The sequence below is a fragment of the Patella vulgata genome, chromosome 6 (genome assembly GCF_932274485.2).
Source record: "Patella vulgata chromosome 6, xgPatVulg1.2, whole genome shotgun sequence".
NCBI classification, from domain to species: Eukaryota; Metazoa; Mollusca; class Gastropoda; family Patellidae; genus Patella; species Patella vulgata.
The window spans coordinates 28,041,602-28,063,166 of NC_065884.2; the positions used below are offsets into that span (position 1 = coordinate 28,041,602).

The 21,565-nt window shown below is 37.6% G+C and overlaps 1 protein-coding gene across 1 annotated transcript; it reads left to right on the top strand.

The window, feature by feature from the left end:
- The first annotated feature begins 3,418 nt into the window (after nt 1–3,418).
- On the top strand, nt 3,419–15,200 carry LOC126824714 (zinc metalloproteinase nas-13). Its single transcript, XM_050554049.1, has 12 exons — nt 3,419–3,527; nt 5,230–5,311; nt 7,603–7,702; nt 8,267–8,364; nt 9,313–9,445; nt 9,751–9,817; nt 10,062–10,265; nt 10,984–11,107; nt 11,586–11,774; nt 12,332–12,445; nt 14,272–14,406; nt 15,014–15,200. The coding sequence occupies exons 1-12, from the start codon at nt 3,474–3,476 to the stop codon at nt 15,106–15,108; spliced, it is 1,395 nt and encodes a 464-aa protein (XP_050410006.1). The 5' UTR covers nt 3,419–3,473; the 3' UTR covers nt 15,109–15,200.
- Nucleotides 15,201–21,565: the final 6,365 nt, after the last annotated feature.

The following is a 21,565-nucleotide window of genomic DNA, read 5'->3' on the forward strand; positions in this document are numbered from 1 at the left end:
CCTACGCGCAAGCGAATTATTGAAATAAAATTAAACCATATGCTAGTCCCGAAATGACCTAGTTTGTGTCGAGTGGGCGTTAAACCCCATTTCTCTCTCTCTCCCCCTCTCTCTCTCTCTCTCTCTCTCTCTTAGGACGTAATATGTAATGATCATAATACGGAGACAGTTTTATATAAGCAATTTTGCTTGTTATTGGACCCGATTCACTTATATTTTTCAAATAAAATCAGTTGTAAATACTAATCTTCTATTGGATAAATACTAAAACAAAACTATACAGTTATATGGGACAACAATCACTGGTTTATTATACACAAGCACGACGTTTCGATAAGTATTCTCTTATCGAAACGTCGTGCTTGTGTATAATAAACCAGTGATTGTTGTCCCATATAACTGTATAGTTTTGTTATGTTTCCAATTGCTAAATGCCACTAAAGGATTATGGATAAATACTGTTTAAACCAAGATATTTATTGTTTTTGTTGCTCATCATATCGGTGAGCCACTGCATGGGTTATAAATAATCACTGGCACTTTTAGTGTTTTATAGTTTAATAAGTGAATGTGAAAGGGATGTGGCAATTGCTTGGATAATTTTCCTAAACTTTATTTACACAATAAAACTTCTCTGTCAACATTTCATCATGAAATGGTGTAAAATGGGTGTACGTGAATTTTATTTAATGACATTTAAGATTATTGAAAAACATGACCTACACCCTAACTATTTTCATAATAAGATTTAGACCAAGATTACTCATGATAGATGTATACTGGTTTAATCACCATCCGTGTAGACATACCATTGCATATGAAGTGTGAGACATCCCATTCACAATTATCTTCCGCTTATAACATCTAGTACATGAACCCGAAATTCAATAAACTAATTGTGACTAATCAAACAGACAATTCACGTCCTTATTATTAGGGATTGGATATATTAAATCTGAATGAATAATAATCAGTTAAAGAAAGGAGCCGTATTGTCTGAACTTATAATAATTGTTAAAGTGTCATTTCATGGTGCCCAGACTAATAAATCATCTACTCAGATGGCTTTAACCCCCCCCCCCATCTCACATCCCCGGAGAAATGAGAATAGTGATAATTAGCATATAAACGGGGTGGGGGTGGGTCTTCATATTTTACACCCAACGTCAATAGAAGTTCATATGAAGAAAGGAAGAGGAACAATATAATTTAAATATATCATGAATAAATTAGAGAAAGTTTGACGACAATATATACTGGCGTTTCACAGGGTTCTCTACTTCGATATTATCTATTTGCTATACACAACTTTTCTGACATATTTAATAATTTAATGCCATTTTAGTATAATATACAACTTTTTACAAATTAGACGAATGATCTATTTTGGAATCATTTTGGTGGACCCTAGGGCTGTCGATTAGGGAAACCCTTACATTTTTGTCCTTTATGCGCTCCATGAGTGTTTTTCAGTGAATCCGGTATTTTTCTAGTAAGATTGGATATTTCTACTTTCCATAAATACCACAATTGTCATACTTTTATTGGGAATAACCACCCGATAAATACTTTTCTGGGAACGTAGCTTTAAGCCAGATTCTGGTTGTTAGAAATATTAGTCATAGTGTTACATTTCGTTAGTTTGACCTACTCCAAATAAGGCCATCGTATTATTATTATTTGAAACTTGTTTTATTCATTTTTATGACTATGTAGGCCCGTTATGTACATTCGTGTATTTATATGAATGTAATTGTTGTTTTGATTATTTATTTAAGTAATTTACGAATAAGCAATTGATATATAATCATATTAAATACGTATATCAGTGACTTCACTCATTCAGTTCTAAAAGTGAGCTTGTTGAGGCTTAACAAATACTAATATGGGTTTTATGTAAACATTGGTGTGGTGGCACAACATGTGTATGTGTGTGTGTCATGTTTTCCAATTTACAGAAATAACCAGGTGTAAAAGATAGAAGCAAATTTAAAGATAAATAGATTTAATTAACTTTAGGGTGCACCATTAAATGACTGGTTAAAATCATTTTTTGAAGTTGAATTATATCTGCCGAGGTCTTGTTGTAGAAGGTCAGCAGTTCCGTCGATCTGCGACGCAACAAACCTATCGGAAACCAGTAACGTAAAACCACCCGAGACTTATAGTTGCGGACGGTCAAAAACTAGTTTTAGGTACACTCATGTTGTTCTGACTGATCAAGAATTTGTAAGGAATTATAGTATTATAAGAATCCTAGAACACTAGTAAAAATGTGTTCTGAACAGCCAGAGAAGTTTTGGCTACTGATCTGTTAATTTTAATTTTATCAACCAACAGGTTTCGGAAGATAAAATATTTGACTGGTTGTAAGACTTCCGGCTTCTCCCTTGGTCGCCCAGGATAAATAACAAATCTGACTCTTCGCCCACCCTTTTAGTTACACTTGTTTTAGACAGTATTCCACCAAACTCTTTCAGTACATACAATACAGAAGTATAAGGGTGTTCAATAGCGGTATAAAACGTTACAATACATGGTACCAATGCGATCGAGGCCTCCCCATTGTAGGTTAGTATCTGTAGTATCACCTACCTGACTTCGTGGTTTTCCGTCGTTTCATTTCCTTGTACCACCGAGACATTGAAATTAAAATCTACAAGTAACCCATGGTCGTATTATATGGATTTGATATTAAAGTCAAAATATTGATGTAATGAATTTTTCTTCACCAAGATTATGATTATTGTGTCCCAAAGTTTCGACCAATGAAATTGTTTGTCTATGCTTCGCCTAAGCAGAAAATCCTCAAGATCGAACCCATTCAAGGCATTCACCTAAGGAATAAAGTATATCAATTACGAGCATTAGCTCAATTAAATGCAGATTTGTTGGTTACCAAAAATTAATGTGACAGGCAGACAGACAACAGACCCATTTTAATACTCCCCCGCTTTCCTCAAAACGCTGTGGACAACAAACGCATTAGTCTCCAAGCGACACGACATGTTACCCCTTTTAGAACATCTGATACCGCTTTAGATTTATGAATTTTACTTAGGAAACATATTTTTACAGCATATCAAAATTTTGTATAGTACATCAAATACTTTAAATAGATAATCAACCATAACACAGCTGAATTTAAAATCGCGTTAAATTAAAGAAAATGTGTAGGTTATATTTGATTCTTGATCTTGTCATCGATTGTCGCCACATGATGATTGTCAATCCACAGAACAAATATTAAAGCACATTGATCTGTATACCGGAAAGAATGATAATAGTTGGTCATATATCGAAAAACGTGTAACCTTTGAACACAAATTGTGTATAATTGCGATACGTATATAAATATATTAACTGGAAAATGAGTCAAGGGTTGTTCCGGTTTAATAAGCTATTTAATTCAGAGCAATAAAACTTGAGTTCAAAAGACGGAAGCGTCCTTACCAAGCGAGCTCTCTTTAAAAATGAAAAGCCTAAGATGGATTATAGCCACTTTATTAATTTCATACGCAGCTGAGGTATGTCGATTTCTATATTATTTTATCAAAATTATTTCTTGAAAACAGGACAACCGTGTTTGTAAAATTAGACATCATTAAATTGAATTCCATAAACGGTCCTAGCCAAGTGTGCACTTTAGCACTGTCTGTAGTCATACAAGTTGATAATGTTTCATCAATAGGAACTAATATAAACTTCAAATGGCCAAAACACAAGCACAAGCTGGCAGATATTAATAGTATGGGGCTGGATTGTAGATATTAAATGTTCTTAAGAATTTACAAAGATCAGATAATTTATACATCTTAATGCTTTTCAGAATATACTTCAAAGGTATACTGTGTTTCGTAACAAAATTAAAATGCAAATACATTTGGGTAGACTGTCAAGGCTCCAAAAGAAAAAATATGTATGGATATCTTTCCAAAATCCAAAATGTTCATATTTGGGTTAACGTTATCATATTAGCCAGTTTGGTTTTGACTCCTTCGGTTATCAGCATACATTAATAATAATAATAATAATAATAATAATAATACTTTATTGCATATAGCATTAAGTTAAACAACTTATAGCTTTAAATTATACAATAAGACAATCAAAATGAAAAGACGTGTAATTAAAAAGAAAAAGAAAAATCAAAAATAATAATAGTTATTCACAAACAATAAAAACTATATATACAATCAAATTAACTTTCAAGTTTAGGAAGGTAATGATGTACGTTGAGCAAAAGCGAATATATAAATTTAGCTGTAGATATAATTAGTTTTTGATCAGTTGACGACATCAAAGAGACAAATTTATAGATATTTGGACTAGTATAATACTTAGATGGTAAATACAATTCTCTTAAGGCATTATACGCAGGACAAATTAACAAAAAATGGTATTCATCTTCCAACGTCTTCAGTGTAAAATATTTACATAATCTCTCTTTCCTGGGTGTATTTAAATATCTGCCAGTTTCTATGCAGAGCAAATGCGACGAGCATCTAAATTTACTGAGGGCTACTCTAAACTTCAGTTTTAGGTCACCAATGCATAGATAAAATTTAAATAGAGGTAAATCTGTGAACGAATTATATGTGCTTAACTTAGATGAAGCAAAACGTGAAGAATTCCATTCTTGGATAGATTGATCAAACAGTTTAGCTTTTAAAATATTAAAATAAGGAAGATTAAAATCTTGATTCGTCCAGTAAAAGGAACAGCCAAGATTATCCAGTAAGCTTTTAACATTGAACACCCATGTTTTATTACTGTATTTCCTGTCCAAATCCGAATCCCGTGAGTGGTTGTAAACGATATATTTTAAACTATCTTTATCTGATAAAACATTTATCCAGTATTGGATTTGCTTTAAAATACCCTTTAGCCTTCTTATGTCTACTAATTAAAGACCATTCATTTTTGAGGGAGCCACGGTGGCTACGTGGGTAAAGCTGGCTCGCTATCCTGCAGGTCGCGGGTTCGCTCCCGGTGTTGGTTGAGAAAGTTCATCGAGATTTTCTGGCGTGGTTTCCTATTGCCAGTGGTACAGGACGGAGGGCCTGACAAGGACAATGTCTAGTCGTGTCATTGTTATTTTCCTCAAATATGGCCAAGTGGGATTAAGGAGATTCTTAATTAAAACTAAACCTAACATTAATAATATTAAGATCCGTATAACAACATGGGTTATATAGAGTCCTGTACAGTAATTATATCTATTTACAGATACTTGCAGCAGCAGAAGATGATGCAAATGACGGTAAGAGTATTGATGAGATTCTGATGTCCGCGGCTTCCAGAAATTCAGGTAACTCTTAGTAATTTGAACACATTTCTGTTATATCATTGTCTCTAATTTATTCATCACTTGTTTACTGTAGCTTGGATATTTAAGATACATTTGGGATTTTAATAGTTGATACAGTATAGATAGAACATAAATACTTCCTGGTGATAAGTAGAATTTTAATAGTTGATACAGTATAGATAGAACATAAGTACTTCCTGGTGATAAGTAAACTATATATACTATTCAAAAAAAGTAGGGGATATTTGATTTTTAAGTGTTATTAAAGTCACCTAATGAAACTGACGAAGAAACAAATGACAAAATGAAATGAAGTTCACATTCATCGATTTATTCCAAATGATCGTTAGACTAAGTAAGGCACAGACTGACCATTATAAGGGTAAAATGATACCCGGGGTCAAACAGCAAAGTTACCACAGCATCACAACCAAGTCAGTAACGGGTAAATCCTCCTCTGTTTGCCAAACAAGCATTGATCCGACGTGGCATACTCCTAATGAGACGTCTAAGGTCATTTTGGTCCAGATTGTCCCATTCCTGTTGCAACGCAGCAGCAAGTTCTTGGACATTGGCAGGACGTTGTTGACGTTGACGTAACCTCTGTCCAAGCATGTCCCAGACATGCTCGATGGGGGAGAGGTCGGGACTCAGTGCTGGCCAAGGTAATGTGGTGATGTTCTGTTGTTGGAGGTAACCTGTAACGATCCTGGCCCTGTGACATCTTGCGTTGTCATCCTGGAAGATGAAACGGCGGCCATGACGTCGTGCGAACGGCACAACATGGACTGCCAAGATGTTGTCCCGGTAGTACTGGCCTGTAACACGCCCTGCAACAACATGTAAAGCCGTTCTTCCAGCAACAGTGATGCCTCCCCACACCATAACAGAACCACCCCCAAATCGATCATGTCTGATGACGTTAACGTCTTGGAAGCGCTCGTTTCGACGACGCCACACCCTCCTACGTCTGTCCAAAAAATCAACAGTGAACCTTGACTCATCTGAAAACATCACATTGCTCCAGCGTCGATTATCCAAGTGTTGACGATCCCTACACCAACGACGTCTGGGGGATCACGTGGCTAAGTGGGTAAGACGCTAGCTCGCTAGCCTGGAGGTCGGGTGTTCGATCCCTGCATTGGCCGAGAAAGTTCATCCAGATTTTCCGGCGTGGTTCCCCCTTGTCAGTGATGCAGGACGGAGGGCCTGACAAGGATAGCTGTCTAGTCCTTCGGATGAGACGAAAAACCGAGGTCCCGTGTATACATTGGAATGCAGTAAAAGATCCCTTGGCAGTTGGAATTCGATATAAGAGTAGGCCGTAGTGCCGCTGTCCGGGCAAAATTTCCCTCATAGCACACTGTATGGCGTATGCCCGTCTTCATTAGCCCAGGTTAGGAGCAGAACAGTAGGACGTTAAACTCCATTTCATTTCATTTCATTTCATTTCCAACGACATCTTGCCTGAATGTGATGATCTCTTAAACAAAGGATCACGCGAGGACGTCGGGCGCGAAGGTGACCCCTATGCAGTCGATTCCGAATCGTCTGGCCACTCACTCTCACACCAGTGTCTGTTTGAAGACGAGCGCTGATCTGATTTGCTGTGATGACACGATTTCTCAAGGCCAAGGTACGGATAAATCGATCCTGGGCTTGAGTTGTCGCCCTTGGTCGACCTGAGCGTGGTCTGTCCTGTACAGATTGTGTATCACGGTATCTGGACCATAGCCTGCTTATGACAGACTGAGAAACATTCATCGTCCGCGCCACAACCGCCTGTGTTGTACCGATCTGTAGCATGCCAAGGGCACGTAACCTTTCATTTTGGGTAAGCCGACGCATATCAAAATTTGTTTTCTGGTCACTAAAACAATTAAACTGATGTTTCCACCCTGGAATTCAATGCCACAATGACTGTAACATTCAAAGTCAGAGTCGTGCAAATCTTGGGTTGGACCCCCATGATGATCCCAAGCATCACCTGCATTCCATGCGGTAGCTATTGGTGCGTTTGGGCGTCACATGTAACTAGAAATGTTTCTTCTGTTAGGTTCTATAGTGACTTTTTTCGTAGTCATTTGCATATTTTAGTATTATGCCCCCAAAATCAAATATCCCCTACTTTTTTTGAATAGTATATTTAGTTACTCTTTGGTTGAATAGAATTTCTAAAGGCACCCAAGTTCATTTAATTTTACCCTTTAACTTTCCCGTGATAGTTGAACCCAGTAATTTCCATAAGGACAGAATTGACATATAATAATTAATGATGTTTGTATTTGTAGTGGAGATGTTAGATCTATTTCATATGATGGAAGAAAATAAAATGATGGCTATGGTAGAATTAGATATTTTATTGAATATGACCGAGTTAGCAAGATATAAGTAGGTTTAATTATTATTCTTAAGGGAGTCGCGGTGGTTCAGTGGCGCCGGTTCGATCCCGGTGTTGGTCGAGAAAGTTTCCTTTTATTTTCCAAGATGTATTCCCCTTGTCAATGGTGCAGGGTCTGGCAAGGACAGTGTCTACTCGTGTCAATGGAACGAAATACCGAGCTCCCGTGTACACGTTGGCGTGCACGTAAGAGAACCCATGGTAGCTGGGTTCATTAGACCGGTTGGTGAAGAAAAGTAGGACGTTAAACACCACTTCGTTTCATTTCAACTCTGTTCTTAAAAGATATTTTAATCATATATTTCAAATCAGACACGGGAGTAACTACGGATAACGTAATTAAACAATTAAACAATAGTCGGTCTTCCCCCCCCCCCCCCCCAAGAAAAGAAAAAAAAACAAAAAAAAAAAACAACCACACACACAAAACGGGCTTCCAATACTGTTGTTTGATTACTGTTGGGTTGTAACAAAAAACAATCCAATTAGCTTTTATGTCACGATTTGTCTTTCATAATATATAAATATAAAATTCAGGACATTTCCACTTCCAGGACTAATCCATCCCGTAATAAGAGAAAAGCTTTACGTTATGGTCCGTCCAGATGGCCTATGTGTAAGGTTCCATACGAGATCACAGAGTCCGAGTTCAGTAAGTAAAACGTTTCATAATTATTCTTTATTGCTAAATTGTGCCGAAGAAGTTGTTATCTATAGGCTATATTTATAATATAACTATTTTATCCAATATATACACAAAGGAACAATAAGCTTCTACGAATATTAGATGAACAGTATAAATGGTTAAGAATACTAAATCATGTATTTTGGGTTTAAAGGAAATGTCCAAGATTTCAGAAACACCAGGATATAAATATATGTAAGCAATTTACATTGTCTCAAAGTGGCCTCTTGTACACATATTCTGATATAAAGGACAGGTGCAGGATGGAGAGCCAGACAGGGAACAGTGTCCATTCGTTCTGATGGGACGAAAAGCCATATCCCGTGTACACATTGGCATGCACGTAAAAAAACGTAGGCCGTAGTTCCGCTTTCCGGGCTACATTCCCACCATAGCACATTGTATGGCGTATACCCGTTTTCATTAGCCGGTATAGAAACGTAGGACGTTAAACCCCCTTCTTATTTTTTTCAATTGATAAATGAGACTAAGGCTTATGGTGACGGTTATCTAGACATGACTATGATAGCTGCACGGGAGTAAAATATATATACATATTGATGAATTGTCACATGGCTTGATTGAGTCTGGGGACCCATTTGTCGTTATTCGCTGTCCATTTACCATAAATATTGATGAGCAAGTAAATTATTGGATTATCCGCCGTTTAATCCCAAAGTCTCTGTACCGCCAGCCAAAGCGCCCCTTACGTCATCCCAACATGCAGTGGGGGAGGGATCATTTTACGTTGTGGTCCTACATTGGTGTTTTCCAGCGAATCCAGTATTTTTCCTAGTAAGGTGTGTCTACTTTCCATATTACCATACTTTTATGGGTGATATTGGGTGTCTCGCCATATTTTAAATATTTTAGTGGGAATACATTATTAATGTGCGTTTAATTTTATTTATTTAGCTGGACGAGACATAGAAATGATTAAGGCTGCCGTTAAAGATTGGGAGACATACACGTGCTTGGAATTTAAACAAGTTCAATCATCTGATGCAAATAGGTACCCTGATAGAATAGTGTTTAAAAATGGTGATGGGTGAGTACAATTTATTGATAGGAAATAACCTCTCTTACTATCTGCTCAACTCCAAACTACAAAAATCCTAGAAATTAATCGGCTAGTGGGGGGTTCCCTGTAGATGATAACGTCACTGCTCCATGCAGGTTTTGAATAGGAGGCCGCCATCCCAACATCTCGTTTTCTCAGGGATATCCGCTTTCCTCCCACTACTAAAGGCATGTTAGTTATTGGAATAATATACCATGACAAGGGCGGATCCAGATGCCATGGATACGGGCGGTGAATGTACTGTTATAATAAAAGATATTTCTACATTTCAGATGTTATTCTAGATTAGGTCGAGTTGGTGGACCACAACCTATAGCTTTAGCCAGGGGATGTCGTACGGTAAGAGAGCCTTTGTACTTTTTGGGTGTGAACAACTGAAATTACTTGTGAAGTAGTCTTGTAACACAATGATGTACGCTCGTATGCATTATTATCATAATATAGGCCTAGTAATGATAATTATTATCATAATATAGGCCTAGTAATGATAATTACTATAAGGTATCATGACACGAGAAGAGCACAGATCCACTATGGTTTGTTGATGCTGTTCTTATATTTATTTATATTTATTTTAATTTAGAGAGGAATTGTTGTGCACGAAATTGGTCATGCTATTGGTTGGATTCATGAGCAAGCTCGTCCTGATAGAGATGAGTATATTACGATTAACTATGCTCAGATTCCAGTAAACTGGCATCCACAGTACAACAAAGTTGCTTCCCGATATATAAATGATTTTAATGTAGTATATGACTACACCAGCATTATGCATTACTCTGGAAGGGTAAGTACAAAAATAAGTCAATGTGCTGTAAACTTATTACAACAACAAATAATCTAACTTATTCAGACAAAAATAGAAAAACTTATACAGACTTGTTACAGTAACACATATACACTCGTGTTACAGTAACAGATATACGAACATGTTAACAGTAATAAATATACACACGTGTTACAGTAACACAGACAGGCGTGTTACATTTATTACAGTAACAAATATACAAAGTTATTAGTAACAAATAGACCTCGTGTTACAGTAACACATATACAAGGATATTACAGTAACTAACAGACAAACTTATTACATTAGCAAACAGGCAAACTTATTACAGTAACAAACAGTAAACGAAAATGGAAAAGAAATTAAAATTAATTTATGTCCATAATTTAGAATGAGAGATTAGCTGTAGGCATCCCGGTTGGTGCAGAAATAGGACATTAAACCCACCCCTTGGTTTCGTCTATGATATGCTTTTAGGATATGTTTTAAAAAAACAACACTATTTATTCGCTTTCTTATGAAACTCTTACTGTAGTTTCAAAATTGTTTATGTTATTCCAGGCTTTACACAGGTCACAATTTTATGGAATACAATTACTGTTTATTACAGAGCGACATTTCGACTAGACTCAGTAATAACAGTATTTGTTTTCCATAAAATTGTAACCTGTGTATTTCCAGTTCGGTTACTAAACACCATTTAAATAATTTATTGCAGGCTTTTGGAGAAGGAACAATCATAACAAAAAACCCAACATACCAAAACAAAATTGGACAAAGAGACGGCTTAAGTTTTCGAGATATTAAATTGGCTAATTTGATGTATGACTGTGCCGCAATGAGTTAGTATAGTTAATATCATTCCAAAGCATATCAGTTATCAGTGGGTTAATATAATTTATATCATACAAACGAGTTAGTATAGTTTGTATCATACCAATGAGATAATCGTTCTGATCACAATCAGTGATTTATTTTAAAAGAACGTACAATTCTGTTTTCGATGTAAATATGACTGTAATTTAAGGGCGTCATTAAAGCTTCTTGGTGTATGTCGAATAATTATCGTAAGTCTGTTGTTTGCTGACTCAATTTATACGCTATATATTCAATATTATACGTCCTACAACACAGGTTTGTTAACTATAACTGAACGTCACAATATAAGTGAAACAATCATACGTCATAACCCATTGATGGCTTGAACTATTTATTACAACCACGACAATTGAGATATTTTATCGTCTGTTACCACCCATGTCAACACACTGACATGTCGGATGCAAAACACACAAATTTCATTCTTCTTTTACATTTTAGATAAATGTACTGAAGAAAAGCAATGTCCTGGAGAAGGATATGTTGGTAAAGGTTGTAAATGTTATTGTCCTGGTAGTCCTGGTAAACCTATAGAAGAATGTTCAATAACAACAACAACAACAACAACAAGACAACCCGTTATAACAACAACAAGGCGACCCGTTATAACAACACAACCACCAACTAGAGGTTAGTAAAGTCCAACAATACTCGGGAATTATGGGTTCTCTCCTTAACCTCACATGATTTGAAAGTATCTAATCTGATTAAAATCAGATCTCAATTTCACTTCTTTATTTATCTCATTTAGAAAAAAAAACCCGAGACGTTTTGGATGTCTGTGCTCTTGGCGGGCTTAATAGGTTGAGTAAACGTGTTTATTTATAGGTCTTCCCCAAAATGATGTATTCGCGAACCATAATCTGTGACAGTCAATGTCTACAATCAGGCAATGTGTACAATGCCTGAAATATACCAGTCAATGTGTACATTGCCGGGTTAGGGTTAGGTTTAGGTTTAGGGTTAGGGCTAGGGTAAGGTTTTGGGTGGGGGTTAGGGTTAGGGTTACAAAGGCATTGTACACATTGCCTGATTGTATAAATTGACTGTAACATATCGACTATATGGACTAATTACTAACTTGTACTGTTCCAGTCCCCCCCCCCTCCTCCTCTTCCTCACAGAAAAAAAAATGCTCACGGATAATAACGGTTACAGATTGAAGTTTCATCATTTTGTTATTTCAGTATGTAGAGATGTTATAACAACCTGCAGTACGTTTAAACAGGATGGTCAGTGTCAAAGAGATAAAGCTAGAATGGCGTTATACTGTAAATTAACATGTGAACTTTGTGATGAGGGTGAGTGATTCATTTAATACATACATACACGAACTGCATAGGAAGTTCTCGTTCAATTTATCGACATAAACTGTTATACAGGCCTCGACCTGTTTCCTCTGAATAATCTATTTGGTTAGATAAAAACACTTAATATTTAAAGGAGCTAAATCGCTAATATTTGGGATCTAGAAATTGACACAAATGGGTTGCAACGCATATAATAGTGATTTACATTCAATCGTTTCCGTTTCCACGCCAGAAGTCTCAATCGAATGGCAATCTCTAGCACCTGGTTATTCCAGTCTACACCGATAGTATTTATTGCGCATGCTCTCCAATAAGAATATGACGTCACCGTTTGACATGACTCGTGGAATTTGTCTAGCCGCGTTCTTTGAGTCCCTTGTTACAAATGACGATGAATGAAACGCATTATGGTACACGAGTCTTGTACCAGTGGCAAAATGTTTATTTTGTCTTAAATATTGGATATCAGAAGCCCCTCTTTTCCCGGTAAGATCACAACCGACGAATCTGATTTATTTAAGTATTGAGAATTATGCGTTTGAAATTTGCGTTCTGTTGTTATCTCTGTAGCCATCAAATAATAACATTTATTTCAAACACTGTGTTTTCAATGTCGAAGACTTTGGATGATATTGAGTGTAATATATTTAATTGAATTGCTAAATATACTGAGCGCCATGGAAAACGCATCACTTAGTGTCCTTGAGCCCATATTGGTTGCAAGACACCATCACGGTAGGCTACAGCATGAACGCGACCCCTGCAAATGTGTAGGGCGGTCCGGTGATGAAATGTGAAGCCTCCCCACATCATTACACTTCCCCCACCCCATCGATTCGTTTCGAAGACGCAGCAGTCTGCAAGACGTTCCCCAAGACGTCTCCACACACGTTGACGGCCATCAGCGTGATAAAGATGAGATCGACTCTCATCACTGAAGAGCACACTTTGCCAGTCTACTCTTCTTCATGTCTGGTGTCCTTGAGCCCATATCAAACGCCGCTGACGGTGATGATCCCTGAGGATAGCTCCAACATAAGGTCGTTGTGCACGGAGTCCTACTTCTCTTAGACGACGTCTTACGGTGTTGGCACTTACTGGTTCTTGTCTTCCGACGACTGCTGCACCTGTTCGAGTCGCTGGGCGGAATCTGTCACGCAGATGAGTGACCCGGATGTAACGGTCTTGAGCCTGGGTTGTAACGCGTTGTGGACCAGAACGTTGACGGTCACGTGTTGATCCAGTAACTCGAACACGTTCCACCAACCTTACAATAGTGGACTGATGACAATTGAAGTGTCTGGCAAAAGCACGCGTAGACATGCCAGCCCGGGACATTCCGATGGCTTCATTCCGTTGATTTTCAGTAAGTCTCAGCATCTCTAGCTCGATTCCTTCACACGTCCAACAACAAATTACGACAGATTGACGTTTCACAGTTCATGTACTGCGCATTAAGTTGAAAACATGCTTTTGAAGGGCTCACACACAATGCTGCATGTGAATATTGGGTTTTTCATGTGCATCTCGTGCAATTTTTTTAGTGCACACGGGCGGATATTTTTTGCGTTTGGGAGCATTGAGTGAAACAATAGTTCATAGTATTGCATAATATTATACATACAAAACCACCTAGTAATAAAATATTTGGGAAAAAAGTGATGCGTTTTCAATGGCGCTCAGTATATTATTAGTCAGATTTGTTCTTTGACGATTTGATGAAAGGCTTCAGTATTGTCAGACTAATGAAATAAAATGTGGTTTAACTAGTCCCCCGATATTATTGTTTTAATTTTCTATTTTTATTTGGTTTTCAGATTTAAATAAAATGTGTATGGATTTTGACGATGCTTGTCCAACATTTGCTGCTGCTGGTTATTGCAACGTTACAGGAACTTCCGAATTCGTTAAAGTAGAATGTCCCAAATCCTGTAAATTATGTGAACCTCAACGTAAGTATCTAATTATATATTTTACTAACATGATTATATTACTAACCAAGTAGGGGTGTATGAAGAATTTCTGATAGGGTGGGACATAGTGTCAAAGTATCCATTTTCTCCAAAGTGAGCCCGACAATACCCTGGAAGAATAGAGAAGAAAGCGAAAGATCACAATGGTTAACTATGCGATAAACCAACATAATGTGATGAGGCTAATTAAACAGAGAGAGAGGGAGAGAAATTGTGTTTAACGGCCACTCGACACAGACTAGGTCATTTTGGGACTAACATATTGTTCATTTTAATTTCAATAATTCGCTTGCGTGTAGGGGTCTTTAGCAGTGGGAGGATAAAACCAGAGGACTCGGAGAAAACCCACGGAACTGGACAGGCGACACTACTTGTAACGAACAGGCGGAAATCGAAACCACGCCACTTAACTCAACAACAGACCTTATGATTTAGACTCAAGCTCATGCGCTAGACCATTCAGCCACCCAACCCCCCTAATAGAAAAAATATTTTATGGTTTAATCAGATTTTGCCCAAATTAAACAATTCAAGAAAGCAAGAGAATTTAAATTGTTAACTTATTTCATTTATCTCTTTATTTCAGTGGCGTGTTCCCAGTCAGATTTCTTTAACAGTGGAAGCATTCCAGATTTAAATAAACTCTTAATTTTTTTAGTTGTCACTTTGATTAAGTTTTAAATTTCAAATTCTCGTTGAGTAACATTATTTGTTATATTTATATATAATTTATTTTTTAAATGTAAATAAAAAATTTATACGAAACGTCACAACCTATCATGTCATTTTATAAGCGTCTGACCCCGCCGTTTAAAACAGGAAAGAGGGTAGGAAATATAGTCCACTCGTGACAACTGAGTAGCATATTATGTCAGTTCATCATTTTAATAAATTGCGTTCGCATAGGAATCTTTACCGAGGACAGCAACAAGGATGTGCAGGATTTCCGACTCCTTACCACGCGCAATAATATGTCGCTTTCGGCTATTATTCTAGATATATTTAATTGACGCGTATACTATCTCCCTGATTATGTCACGTTTGCGCTGCGCTGTATCTACGGTCTGCCATTGAGTCAACTGGCGGGGTTTCGATATCCCGGTTGTACGTGACAAGGAGTAGGGTCGCCTGTTTTCTCCGGGTCCTCCGGTTTCCTTCCACTGCTAAAGACCCCTATGCGCAAGCGAATTATTGAACTAAAATTAAACCATATGTTAGTCCCGAAATGACCTAGTTTGTGTCAAGTGGACGTTAAACCCATCTCTCTCTCTCTCTCTCTCTCTCTCTCTCTCTCTAACACATGTCTAAATTGGTAAATGAAGGACGACGTATAGCATCAATGCCTTTATTAGCAAATGTCAGTTTTGGAATGAACTCTTGGTGGCGTAAGACACATCAGGCTCAGTCGCAACGTCCAAACGACGGTGGGCAATGTCAAGAACAATGGATACAACCCTGTATTCAGTGGATGCAGGATCAGTACAATTTGAATCCAAACATCCAGATTTAAGTAGCTTCAAAATAGTAAGTGGAATAGAATATAATTTAGTACGGATATGGTGTGGCCCTTCTTGGATAATTTCCAAAAGGGCACCAAGTGAAATAATGCTCAGCTTGGGTGGTGTGTAGCGACGATGTCCATGACTGCGTTTTCGACGAAGAAACTTTTGGAATAACATCATGACATAAAAATTGCTACACGCAGGGCTAGATAAATTTCCAATACTAGCTACATTGTCATTGCCCCCGTAACGGGTGGTGGTACCTAATGTGGGTATCCAATATTCCTCTCGGCTTCTGCGAAAATGAGTACTCAAAGTTATGGAAGACCAAATGGGACAATATTCATGATTCTAGTTTCTACATTCCAGTTTGAACATTTAGACACGAAATGTCTGTATCAAAGTTGTACACATACGCTAACGCCCTCTGGTGTAATAATGTTGATAATTCATGATATTTTTCTGGACATTTTCATTTCAAGATTTTAATTTCAAGACTTTTTGAAACGAAGAAAATATTTTCATAAGAGTTCAAATTCCAGAATGTTGCGTTCATGTCTAAAATGTTCAAACTGGAATGTAGAAACAAGAATCATGAATATTGTCCCATTTGGTCTTCCATACAAAGTAGGGCTGTTGGTATGGTGGAAAATTTTCTCTAATACAGACACTCTCATTGATATTATAGAGTGGTCAGGTTGGTTAAAATGTCTATAAAGAATATTGTGACGATGACCGTTAATGCGTAAATGTAAAGGTCCTTTAGTGCCGCCAACATAAACCAGTCCGCAGAGTGTACATTCTATACCGTAGATAACATTGGAGGTTTTACAATTTAATTTCTCAAACCCACGTGTAAAATATGTTTTATTAGTTAAAGATCTTGTAAAAAAATTGTGGACTTAGTATATATTTCAATATCGAGTTCACATTAATCCGTAACAATTTCGGTGCCATTGCTGTAACTTTTAGAAATGAAATGGGGTTTAACGTCCTACTCTCCTGTTTCATCCGGCCTAATGAACTAATGAAGACGGGCATACGCCAAGCATTGTGACATAAGGGAATCTTTACAGGGTGCTTATGGCCTACTCTTATTTGGAATTCCAACTACCGACAGTCCTCTTACGTGCATGCTAATGTGTAAACGCGACCTAGGCGTTTCGTCTAATCAGGACGACTGGGCGCTGTTCCTTGCCAGTCCCTCCTTTCTGCACCACCGACAAGCCGGAACCACGCCGGAAAATCCAATGGAACTTTATTGGCCATAACCGGGATCAAACCTCTAGCCTAGCGAGCCAGTGCGGAAAATCCCGTGGAACTCTCTCGGCCAAAACCGGGAACTCTAGATTAGCGACCCAGTGCGGCTAATGTAGTTTTATCGCTACGGTGTCATTTAGGTCAGTCACATGGCCCACTCTTTGTCATCTTTGTAAGGTAATAGAGTTTGTAACCCGAAGGCGAAGGAAAGAAGGAGAGACGTGATTTCCCATCTCCTTTCGATCAGTATTTATAATGCGAACGCCTATTGTTCCAGCTTCTAAGTCTAGTCAAAATATTTAGAAGGTTTTTTTGGTACCAACTTGTAAAGTGCCTTCCCCTGTATATCATACTAAAAATCCACCAAGGGTTTTGGGAGTTATCGACGTTACAATTTACCCTTCAAAAATGCGATGAATTCCCCCGATTATCTTTGTCCGGAAGTATGACGTAATAAGTTTATGCCGTCACACGTTTCTCACTCTGAGGAAACCACGTGCGATTACTACAGGTGTCCTGGGTTCGTTTATTCATCAAACCGAAAAACTGAATGAAATTTCACAAACCAAGTGTGCGAAAGCTGCCATTTTCCTCAACCGGGATTACAATATTTCAGCATGCGGGTTTAATGGGATCTATTAAAATCATTCAGCGCTCGAATCTTGATTTTAAGCAGTTTGATTGGTTGATACTTTGGGACACGATAACTTTGGTTCTAATTAAGTTAAAGTGATGAAATTTGATGTATAGTTTCATTACATCAATACCTTGACTAAGTTCGATAATGAGCATTTACTGCTCAGGGTAAAGAGAGCAATAAGCAATTTGATTGATAGAGATTTTGGGGCTAGATAACTTTGATTCTAATTGAGTAAGTGTGGTAAAACTTCGTGTATAGTTTCATTTTACTTACATTAATACCTTGACTAAGTTCGATGATGAACATTTTTCTGCTTAGGGTAAGGAGACTTTGGAACACGATAACTCTCCTTCTAACTGAGGTGTCTATTAGGTGAATGCCTTGGCAGTGTTCGATCATGCTTACTTTTTCATTAAGGTAAAGCAGAGGTAAGCAATTTAATTGGTTAAGACTTTGGAAAACAAAATAACTTTGGTTCTAATTGAATGAGAGCGATTAAACTCCCGAGTATTTATTTATTATATCAATACCTTGACCAAGTTTCAATGATGAGAATTTCTGCTAAAGCGATAAACAATTTGATTGGTCAAGACTTTGGAACTTAATAATTTTTAATTGAGGTAGAATGTTTAAATTTGGTGTGGTGTAGATGTTCATTAGGTGAATGTCTTGACTCGAAGTTTATGATTAACATTTTCCACTGAACTTAAGCAGAGCTAAACAATTTCATTGGTCGGTGCCTTGGGACAAGATAATTTTGATTCTAACTTATGGAGATTGATGAAACTTAGTGTAAAGTCTCGCTGCCAGGTACTTCAAAACCTTGGCTGAGCTCGACCGTCAACATTTTCTGCTCAGACTAAGAATAGGTAATCAGATTGAGTGCTCGATACATTTCAAAAGAATATTAATGTGCAATTAATTAATGTGTCATCTACCCATTTGGGGGTTGCTGCTGTGCACATCAGCCTCACTGTTGGCTTGTTGTAATAGGGTTTGATATATTACATTATGGGTTGTACACTGCAGCCCTTCTTTACATTAATTACTATTACTACAACATAGGTTAATATTACACTAGGGGGTGTAACACCGCCCATCAATGATGCGGCAGCCATCATTTGACGTGCGTGTACCACCAGGTACAGTCCTGGCTCGGAAACCAAATGGAACCAACTAATTGTGGGTGGTAATTATGTCCAACCCACATTACAGAAATCAGAATATATTTTATGCTGTACTATTGTACGGTATGTATAACAGCAACTGATCGAACATGTCTCGCCTGGCAGTTAGAGCAATACGCTTTTCCGATGGCAATTCATTTTTCTACCTTGATTTGTAAAATTGTAAAATTTAATTCTGCTTGTTGGTTTGGAGAATAAACGAGCCCATGTAGCACCATGGGTCTTCTGTCAGACGTGGAGAGCGGGGACCCAAATCCGGTCGCCACATCCTACGTACGACTAATGCATCTTTTCTTACTACATATCTTAGTAGCCTTGTGAATGAGTAAATCTGGACTCATCTAAGACCATTACAGGCGCCCATCAACGATTAACCCAATTTCTACGCTGGCTACACCATTGACGCCTGTTTGTCATGTGTTGGCATAACACGCGGTCGTCGCGCATGCAAATGGGCTGCATGCATGTAGTCTATTTCTAATCGTTTGGGGTGTAACTCGAATTCCTGTAACTTGGTACAAGTTTACAGAAAGCTGATTGGTCGTTTGTCCGCGATTTCGCAGGACCTGTGTACGAATGTATCGATCCTGGGATTGTGTAGTGGCTCCAGGACGACCTGAACGAGGTCTATCATCAACATTGTGTGTTTGTTGGTACTGTCATACATTAAGCATATTGGCTACTGCTCGCTGTGTAGAACCCATTTGAAGCATGACAATAGCATGTAGACGTTCATCATGTTGAAGACGTCTCATTGCAAATTAAACGTAACACACTAAAGTAAAGATACGTTAAACAGTAAATCTCATACAAGAATTAATAGGAAAGCGAACATGGATAGGATAATTTCATTGAAATCGGTTGGTAATTGCGATCTGTGTGGTAACCTGATATCCCGGAAACCGCTAACCGGAAGTGGCCGAAACTTTGCCTACTCTGAGATATTATTAATGTAATTATAATCTGCAAGTTTCATTGAAATCGGTTGGTAATTGCGGTCTGTAGCCGTGCAACATGAAATGTGTGGTAACCTGATATCTCGGAAACCGCAAACCGTAAGTGGTCGACTTTTTGGCTACTCTGAGATATTATTAATGTTATCATTTTTTTGTAAGTTTCATTGGAATCGGTTGGTAATTGCGGTCTGTAGCCGTGCCACATGAAATGTGTGGTAACCTGATAAATATTATCTCCGAAACTGCTAACCGGAAGTGGTCGAAATTTTGGCTACTCTGAGATATTATTAATGTTATCATATTCTGTAAGTTGCATGGATATCGGTTCATAATTGCGGTCTGTAGCTGTGCCACATGAAATGTGTGGAACCCCCATATCTGATATCTCGGAAACCGCCAACCGGAAGTGGCCGAAAGTTTGGCTACTCAGAGATGTTATCAATGTTATCATAATCTGTAAGTTTCATTAAAATCGGGTAACAATTGCGGTCTGTAGTCGTAAGGCTATTTTGAAATTCTTGCTTACCGCATGTGGCAAATAGCCACTGCCTTTTTGTGCATAAAGTAGAACAGTACGATAGAGTAAACAGTTATGGCTCAATTGTGAATCCGGAACGTTCCGAATTTACAAAATAACAATCGAATGACTCCATGTCAAAGTTATATTATTTCCGAGTAGAATCGTGACGTAATAATAATCGTATTTCAACCGTGATGATCGGTGGAGATATTTTCTTATTCAATTGTTGCAGCTGTTACTGCCCGGATTTCTCCCGTTTCAATTTGATTATCACTGTCTGTGGGATTGAGATAATTCAATTCCAGAATGTTGAATTGGGCATTCTCAACATGGCCTGTTGAATCGGATCTCAAATGCAGGCATATTTAAAAACAACATGACAACATCATAGAACTTCATTCCTTTATAGTACCAATATGTAAACGGTACAGAAGCCTGACATAAATTATAGCCCGTTGATATACAAATCAACAGTTGACTGTGTGTTCTGCTAATTTTCCTCAAATCTAGATGTTAATTATACAACTTTAATAATATTACATCATTACAGCTTTTCGCAAATATAATATTTCTGTGAAGTGCACGTGTCATCATTTAATAACGTGTACATGTAATTAGGAGATATCGTTATACAATTTTCATCAGTATCATTACTTGGTTCGTATAGTCTAAACATTGTTCTGTTTATAGGTACACCATTTAACCAATGAAACTCACCATCAATGTCTATTTCTCCGCCCAAATAATAGTCTTCACCAAATACTGTAAACATATAATTGTTGACATCAGTAGTTATTAAGCCATATTGCATATGTTTGGACCTAGTAATTAAGCCATATTATACACACTTAGACCTAGTAGTTAAGACATATTATACACATTTACACCTAGTATTGTAATTAAGCCGTATTATGAACATTTAAACCTAGTAATTGCGCCATATTATTGCGCCATATTCTAAAAGGGTTAGTCGTCTATAGGAAGCCCCTCCACCACATAACCTAATATACCCCAACTCATCATTCTGCTTGTCGGAACAAGTTGTTTTAGACGAGCGTGCATCATCCGATGAA

Coding starts and splice junctions, on each gene's coding strand:
- LOC126824714 (XM_050554049.1), top strand. CDS start 3,474: ATGAAAAGCCTAAGATGGATTATAGCCACTTTATTAATTTCATACGCA. Junction 8,365..9,312: donor GATCACAGAGTCCGAGTTCA/GTAAGTAAAACG, acceptor TTATTTATTTAG/CTGGACGAGACATAGAAATG. Junction 10,266..10,983: donor TTATGCATTACTCTGGAAGG/GTAAGTACAAAA, acceptor AATTTATTGCAG/GCTTTTGGAGAAGGAACAAT.